Source organism: Portunus trituberculatus, chromosome 5 (assembly GCF_017591435.1).
Source record: "Portunus trituberculatus isolate SZX2019 chromosome 5, ASM1759143v1, whole genome shotgun sequence".
In the NCBI taxonomy this organism is placed as follows: domain Eukaryota; kingdom Metazoa; phylum Arthropoda; class Malacostraca; order Decapoda; family Portunidae; genus Portunus; species Portunus trituberculatus.
In genome coordinates, this window is record NC_059259.1 from 9720927 (window position 1) to 9729795 (window position 8869).

An 8869-nucleotide genomic window follows, 5' to 3' on the forward strand; every position below is an offset into this window, starting at 1 on the left:
GTGTAGCCCCTGTTCACCTAGCAGTGAGTAGGTACGGGATGTAAATCGAGGAGTTGTGACCTTGTTGTCCCGGTGTGTGGTGTGTGCCTGGTCTCAGACCTATCCCAAGATCGGAAATAATGAGCTCTGAGCTCGCTCCGTAGGGTAACGTCTGGCTGTCTCGTCAGAGACTGCAGCAGATCAAACAGTGAATACACACACACACACACACACAGGCTACAGAAATTTGAGACAGAACCACAGATAAGCCTACAGAACTACAGATATTTGAGACTAAAGAAGATTGACATTAGACTGAGAATAAAATGACAGACTGAGATTGAAACTACAGTACAGATATTAAAAAAAGTACTGATATTTGACGTTTTAAACTAGATATTAAAAAAACTGCAGGTATTTGAGATTAAACTAGATTGAGATTAAAACTGCAGATATTTGTGATGAAAGCTACAGATTTGAGATAAGATTAGGCACCTTCAGACAGACAGACAGACAGACAGACAAAGAAGAAATTAACACAAGACAGACAGAGGAAGGAATAATAGTAATAAAATAGAGAGATAGGTTCAAAGATGATAATAATAATAATGGTAATGATAATACACGTCACAAATAAAGATAGACAAGAATAAATAGATAAAGAGAAAGAATAAATAAATACAACTATCAACACCACACCACCATCACATCACCACCACTGCCACCACCATCACCATCACCACCACACACTTTTTGCCACACCAATCCCTCCACAGTTAACCACACAAGATGACTGCCACAACACCACATCACTGCCATACTGTCACTGCCACCACCACCACCACCACCACCACATTCCTACATTTTATTTAGCTCTTGTTTTTTTTTTTTTTTTCCTTTTCTTTCCTTCTTTATATTTTTCTGTTCTCTTTCCTTCCTTCCTTCCTTCTTCTTCTTCATCATTATTCATCTTTTCTTTCTATTTTGTTATTTTCTTAATTTTCTCTTCCTCTTTCTTTTCTTTCTTCATCTCATAAGTTATTCTCTCTCTCTCTCTCTCTGCATCTTACTTAAACTCCTTCTCCTGCTCTTCTTCTTCGTTTCTTCTTCTTCTTCTTCCTCATCGTCCACCACGACGCTCCACACTCCACACACCACATTCCACCTCATAACAGTTCATTGCCGTTCATAACAAAGAAGAAAAAGAAAAAAATGAAAAAAATTAAAATAAAATGGTTTTTTTTTTTTTTTTTTTTTTTTTTGCTCCTGTTTGATTTATTTTTTTTAGTTTGTTTGTTTATATTTCTTTTTATATATCTTGTACATTTTCGTTTTTCCGTCTGTCTGTACGTACGTGTGTCGAGCCGAACCGAGCTGAGCCAAGCCAACTCGAGCTGAACCTAATCTAAATCTCGGACATTTACCATTTTTTTTGTCTGTATATTCGAATGTCGGTTTTATCCTAACCTAACCTAACCTAATCTTGGACATTTCCCATTTTTGTCAGTCTGTGTGTACGATTGTCAAATTTATCCTAACCTATCCTAACCTAACCTAATCTCGGACATTTCTTATTCTTTCACCAGTCTGTGTGTAGAAATGTCAAATGACCAAACCTGACATGAGCTAACTTATTTTAACGGTACCTATCTCAACCTTGCCTTGCCTTACCTGTCCTTCCTTTACCTAATCTATTCTAACCTAATGTCTATCTTGACCTTACTTGTTTTAAAGGTACCTATATTAACCTTACCTAACCTAACCTAACCTTACCTCACCTTACCTTACCCTATTCCAACCATATATTTTCCCTCTTTTCCGCCAGCGTGTACGTACGTTTGTCGAAACTCACCTTACCGAATGAAAAATGTACCTGCGCAAATTATTCTACCTGATTATTACTATTACTATAATTATTACTATTACTCTTTTATTATTAGTGTCGAAGGAAGGAGGAGGAGGAGGAGGAGGAGGAGGAGGAGGAGTTTTTGTCGAGTGGTTATTTTTTACGTTTGGTGAGAGGAAGTAGTATTTTGGTGATAGTTTTGATGATAATTAGAAAACATGAAGATGAAACAGGTAAAGAATTAATTGTAAAGTGTGTGTTTGTGTATCCCTTGAGAGAGAGAGAGAGAGAGAGAGAGAGAGAGAGAGAGAGAGAGAGAGAGAGAGAGAGAGAGCAATCAATAAAAATCTAATAAGTAAAGGAAATAATGAAAGAAATAATAACAATAATGATAATAATAATATTAGTAATAATAATAATAATTCCGAGTGGCTTATTTTGTGCATTGTAAAGGAAAACCAGTGAATAACAACAACAATAATAATAATAATAATAATAATAATAATAATGACAACCTATTCAAATATACAAAGATTTCAGAAAACAACCAAAATTAACAGACAAAAAAAAAAAAAAAAAAAAGAAATATATAATGTAATCAAAATATTTTTCCTCATTGGCAGAGAGAGAGAGAGAGAGAGAGAGAGAGAGAGAGAGAGAGAGAGAGAGAGAGAGAGAGAGAGAGAGAGAGAGAGAGAGAAATTTAATCACAACATATCTGTGTGGTGTTAGTCTTAGAGTGGTGTGGTGGAGACTGTGGCTGTGACGTTGCTGTGGCACTACTGTGGTGTTCTGATGTTGCTGTGACGGATGTGGTGTTGCAGTGTTGATGTGGCAGCCATGGTGTTGCTCCTTTGTTACTGTGGTGTTCCTGTGTTGCTGTGGTGTTCCAATATTGCTATGGTGTTACGGTGTTGTCCTGGTGTTGCTGTAGTGGTTGTGGAGTTGGTGTGGTGTTATTTCTTGAAGGAGGAAGCCATGGTGAGCACAGTGGAGTGGAGGTTGTCTCGCTGTCACCACCACCACCACCACAAGCAGGAGGAAGAAAGCCAAGGTTAGTGTCATTAATCGTTCAAAGTTATAATAATTTTCAGTGACGTAGGAAGAGTTTGGGTTGGGTTAGGTTAGTGGTTCATTGAGAAAGCTTTCTGTTATTGGCTTTATTGATTGAGGTAATGTTCTAGTAATTAAATCCAGTACTTTGTGGGTGTGGGGCAAAAAAATCCAGTACTTTGTGTGTGTGGGGCAAAAAAATGCAGTACTTTGTGGGTGTGGGAAAAAAAAAAACTATCTCATACACACACACACACACACACACACACACACACAGAGGGCATGGGAAAAAACTAAAAATGGCCACTTATAGGAGAGATGTTTCAATGACCAGCATTATGTGTAAGATATGTGAAGAAGTGATCAGAAGCAAGTGGTGTGAGTTCCTGGAAAAGGAAGAAATACTAAGTGAGAAACAGTTTGGCTTTAGAAAAGGGAAACAGTGTGTATCAAATTTGCTATGTTTCTACTCAAGAGTGGTCGATATTTTACAAGAGAGGGATGGATGGGTTGATTGTGTATACCTAGACTTAAAAAAAACATTTGATAAAGTACCACACAACAGATTGATGTGGAAGTTAAGTAGTATCGGAGGAATAAGGGGAAATCTGACGGAGTGGATGAGAAATTATTTGACAGGTAGAGAAATGAGGACGGTAGTGAAGGGAGTGAAGTCAGAGTGGAGGAAGGTAACCAGTGGAGTTCCCCAAGGTTCGGTGCTTGGTCCCATCATGTTCCTGATCTATATAAATGACATGCCAGAGGGAGTGAGAAGTTATATGAATATGTTTGCAGATGATGCAAAGATTATGAGGAGAGTGAGGAATATGCATGACTGTAATATACTGCAGAAGGACTTGGACAAAATATATGAATGGAGCAGGACGTGGCAAATGGAATTCAATACCAACAAAAGCTGTGTAATGAGAATGGGTAGAAGTAAATATAGACCATATAAAGACTACCAGCTGAGAGGGAAGACTGTAATTGAAGTCAGTGAAATTTGGGAGTGACTGTGAAGAAAAATTGACTGAAGAAAGACTTGGGAGTGACTGTACAGAGTAATCTGTCTCCAGAAAAGCACATTAATAGAATATTTGGAAAAACGTACAGCATGCTCCAAAGTATAGGATGGGCATTTAATTACCTGGATGGGAACATGATAAAGAAAATATTGACCACCCTGATTAGGCCACAGTTGGAATATGCATCAGTAATTTGGTCACCATACATGAAGAAACATGTCAAGAAACTGGAAAGAGTGCAGAGGTTAGCAACAAGAATGATACCAGACTTTAAGGAGGTACCGTATGAGGAGAGGTTAAATAGGCTGGAATTAAGCATGTTGGAAGAAAAGAGTCGAGAGGATATGATAACAATGTTCAAAATAGTACATGGAGTGGACATATTGGATAGGGAGAACCTGATCACGATGGCATCCAGTAATTACCTAAGAGGACACCCAAAGAAAATACTGAAAGATTCCTGCACGAGCGACATCAAGAAGTACAGCTTCCCGTATCGGAGCATTGATGCATGGAACAAACTGAGCGTGGATGTGGTGTGTGCGGCGTGTCAGTCAAATGAAGGAAAAATTGGACAAGTGTGGACAAAGAGACAGGACATAGAGAGCTACGGCTCGGGCCCTGTAATCACAAATAGGTAAATACACACACACACACCTGGTTATGGAAGGAGGCGTTTAAGGTGTGTGCCGCCTTGCACAGCTGCTGCAGGCGAGACAGGCACAGCTGCTCCTTGCCACACAGCTCCTTCCACTCCTGCTGTCCTTTTTTCACCACATCCTGCACCTCACTCACCATGTTGCTGCTCACCACTGGGGCATTGTGGTGGTGGTGGTGGTGGTGGTGGTAGAATATTTCACTTGTTTATTTTATTTTACTCTTTTTTTATTTATTTACATACATTTTTTTGTTAATGTAAAAAATTGTAGTTTTTGTGGTTTATATTTAAATTTTTTTGTGTTTATTGATTTATCTGTTGTTGTTATTGCTTATCTTAATTTTTTTACTACTACTACTACTACTACTACTACTACTACTACTACTACTACTACTATCACTACTATACCACCCCACCACCCACCTTCCCAGTACTCTTGTGGATTAAACGCTTCCACTTTCTGTCCGCCTTCCACCTGTGGCTGCTGTGAGGCCTGCCACTGCTCTGCCTGGCCCTCCTGCTGCTGCTGCTGCTGCTGCTGCTGCTGCTGTCTGGTCCCCTCCCCCCCATCCCCTGGCTTCCCCTGGGGCTCCTCGTCAGGGGTGGTGAGCCTCTTATCAACTCTCTGTGGCCCAAACCTGCAGGTAAAGAGTTAGGAGTTGGTTACACTGGGTTAGGAGTGGGTTGCAGTGGGTTAGAGTGGGCTAGGTTAGTTAGGTTTCAGTGGGTTAGAGTGGGTAAGAATGGGTTAGAGTGGATTAGGATGGGTTAGGGTGGGTGTCAGTGGGTTAGGATGGGTTGCAGTGGGTTAGCATGGGTTAGAGTGGGTTAGAGTGGGTTTGGGGTGGTTACAGTGGATTAGAAGTGGGTTATAATAAGTTACAGTGAGTTAGATTAGGTTAGGATTGGGTTAGGGGGCATGTTACAGTGGGTTAGGGTGGACTAGGTTGGGTTATAGTGGTTTAGAAGTGGGTTAGGAGCATGTCACAGTGGGTTATGATGGGTTAGAATGGGTTGAAATGAGTTAGGAGCAAGTTGGAGTGGGTTAGAGTGGGTTACAGTGGAGTTAAAGTAGGTTAGGAGTGGGTTAGAGGTCAGTTACAGTGGGTTAGGAGTGGGTTACTGTAGGTTAGGAGCGGGTTAGAATGGCTCAGTGGGTTAGGAGTGCATTACAATGAGTTAGGAGTGGGTTACAGTGGCTTAGTGGGTTAGGAGTGCATTACAGTGAGTGGGATTACAGTGGCTTAGTGGGTTAGGGATGGGTTACATTAGGTTAGGATGGGTTTTGAATGCATTAAGTTTGACTGCGGTGTGTTGTTAGTTTCCGTCAGGTTAGGTTAGGGTCACCTGGCATGAGGGTAGGGTTAGGTTAGGTTAGGGTAGGGTAGGTTCGGATAAGTTTAAGATAAGGCTACAGTAAATCACAACCACTCAGTACAAAAGCAAACAATCTTATCAACAGTTACAATACATTAGATTCTGTAAAAAAAATGTAATAACTAAATAATAATAATAATAATAATAATAATAAAAATAAATAAAAACACTCAATTATGACCAATGCAACTAATAAGAACTAAACATTTTCTCCTTTCTCAGAGCCAACCACCACCACCACCACCACCACCACCCCTAACCTAACCTACCAACACCACCACCACCACCAGCCTGCAGGTATGTAGAGAGAGAGAGAGAGAGAGAGAGAGAGAGAGAGAGAGAGAGAGAGAGAGAGAGAGAGATGAATAAAAGAAAACACAAATATATTAAACCAGTGGCAACGCTTTAGCTGTGACGTTTGTTTTTTTATTTCTTTAGCCGGGATGTTTTTTATTTAGTTTGGATGTTTTTTTAATTTAATCAGGATGTTTTATTTCTTAGCTGATGTTTTTTCTATATCCTGAATGTGTTTTTCTTTGGCTTGGATGTTTTCTTTTCTTACACCTGGATATTTCAACATGAGAAAAAAAAAAAAAAAAAAAAGGAAAATCGTGTAATTTCTCTCGTTTTAAAGATGGCAGTGGGGGAATACAACTTCACTTCAGTCAAACTATATATATTTTGTACCTTAATCCCTTCCCTGTGTTGTCTGTACGTGCATCATTGTTTCTATCCCTTCCCTGTGTTGTCTGTATGTGCATCATTGTTTCTATCCCTTCCCTGTGTTGTCTGTATGTGCATCATTGTTTCTATCCCTTCCCTGTGTTGTCTGTACTGTACGTGCATCAGTGTTTCTATCCTTTCGCTGTGTTGTCTGTACGTGCATCATTCTGTGTGTTGTCTGTACATCATCCTGTTTCTATGTTGTCTGTACCATCATTCTGTTTCTATCCCTTCCGTGTGTTGTCTGTACGTGCATCAGTGTTTCTATCCCTTCCCTGTGTTGTCTGTGTTGTCTGTACGTGCATCATTCTGTTTCTATCCCTTCCGTGTGTTGTCTGTACGTGCATCATGTTTCTATCCCTTCCCCTGTGTGTCTGTCTGTGTTGTCATCATTCTGTTTCTATCCCTTCCCTGTGTGTTGTCATCATTCTGTTTCTATCCCTTCCCTGTGTTGTCTGTACGTGCATCATTCTGTTTCTATCCCTTCCCTGTGTTGTCTGTACGTGCATCATTCTGTTTCTATCCCTTCCTGTGTTGTCTGTACGTGCATCATTCTGTTTCTATCCCTTCCGTGTGTTGTCTGTACGTGCATCATTCTGTTTCTATCCCTTCCGTGTGTTGTCTGTACGTGCATCATTCTGTTTCTATCCCTTCCCTGTTGTCTGTCTGTGCATCATCCTGTTTCTATCCCTTCCGTGTGTTGTCTGTACGTGCATCATTCTGTTTCTATCCCTTCCCTGTGTGTGTCTGTCCGTGCATCATTCTGTTTCTATCCCTTCCCTGTGTTGTCTGTACGTGCATCATTCTGTTTCTATCCCTTCCGTGTGTTGTCTGTACGTGCATCATTCTGTTTCTATCCCTTCCCTGTGTTGTCTGTCATCCTGTGCATCATTCTGTTTCTATCCCTTCCCTGTGTGTGTCTGTCCGTGCATCATTCTGTTTCTATCCCTTCCCTGTGTTGTCTGTACGTGCATTAGTGTTTCTATCCCTTCCCTGTGTGTGTCTGTACGTGCATCATCCTGTTTCTATCCCTTCCCTGTGTTGTCTGTACGTGCATCATTCTGTTTCTATCCCTTCCCTGTGTTGTCTGTACGTGCATCATTCTGTTTCTATCCCTTCCCTGTGTTGTCTGTACGTGCATCATTCTGTTTCTATCCCTTCCGTGTGTTGTCTGTACGTGCATCATTGTTTCTATCAATATATGTAATTGTGACACGTTTTGAAGTCACCACAAGGCTAAAGAAAGGACAATTTTTCTTTTCCTGCGTCCAAAGAAATGCCCATTTACTAGTTAAACAGAAGAAAAATTGACACAGACACCTTAAACTAAAGTAATGAATAAATAAACCAGTTAGCCAAAGAGAAGCAAATAAATCAAGGAAAATAGTAATAATCACAAGACAATACAAGGGAACGTCAAATGGCACTGTCGCCTCGATTCCCGGCTCCCCCTCCGCAGCTCCTCCACCACCCAGCGGATTTGACGCTACATTAAAAGAGAAATATATAGTAAATAAATTTGTTTTTTGCGCAGGGGTTCCTTGAGACATATTTGAGAAGTTATGCAAGGGTAAAAAGGTTGAGAAACGCTGCCTTATTCATTGCCATATTCTCTCTCTCTCTCTCTCTCTCATTCGTTTTCATATTCTTTCCGTATTCTTTATCATATCTCTCTCTCTCTCTCTCTCTCTCTCTCTCTCTCTCTCTTATTCGTTTTCATACTCTATCTCTCTCTCATTCGTGTTCATATTCTCCTTATTCGTTTTCATATTCTCTCTCTCTCTCTCTCTCTCTCTCTCTCTCTCTCTCTCTCTCATTCGTTTTCATATTCTCTCTCTCTCTCTCTTGACCAATAGCGTGGCTTCATACATGTGACGTCAAATCAGCTGGGTGGGGGAGCTGCGAAGTAAGAGTCGGGAATCGAGGCGAGCGCGCGGGACGGCTTCTCGGGGACAGTGCCCATTAAATACCAGCCCACGACACACTATTTGCTCTCATTTCCTTATTACAGAGCGAGTGGTGGTGTGATTTGCATATATGGGTGGCGTGGGTCGTGGGTGATGGGTGGCGTGGGTTGCTTACTCATTAGGGGCCGCCATGGGGGAGGAAATGGGTGGTTGTTGAAGAGTAGGTGATGAGGACACGTGATCCAGTGTAGCCATCTTGTTCGTTGTGGTGCGCATTCCTCGTGTTATTGCTATTGTTATT

At 40.9% G+C, this 8869-nt stretch overlaps 1 protein-coding gene across 1 annotated transcript in view; it reads right to left on the reverse strand.

Annotated features, from left to right (window-relative positions):
• Positions 1 to 1915: 1915 nt before the first annotated feature.
• Positions 1916 to 8869, reverse strand: part of LOC123514183 (UPF0746 protein DDB_G0281095-like) — a 7048-nt gene continuing 94 nt past the window's right edge. Inside the window, exons 1-4 of the mRNA XM_045271837.1 lie at positions 8744 to 8869; positions 4985 to 5199; positions 4561 to 4715; positions 1916 to 2835 (exon numbers count right to left, since the gene is read on the reverse strand). The exon at positions 8744 to 8869 is cut by the window's right edge and continues 94 nt beyond it. Coding sequence (XP_045127772.1) covers positions 2782 to 2835; positions 4561 to 4715; positions 4985 to 5199; positions 8744 to 8844 — 525 coding nt within the window. The 5' untranslated portion in view covers positions 8845 to 8869 and the 3' untranslated portion in view covers positions 1916 to 2781. The remainder of the gene's footprint in view (positions 2836 to 4560; positions 4716 to 4984; positions 5200 to 8743) is intronic.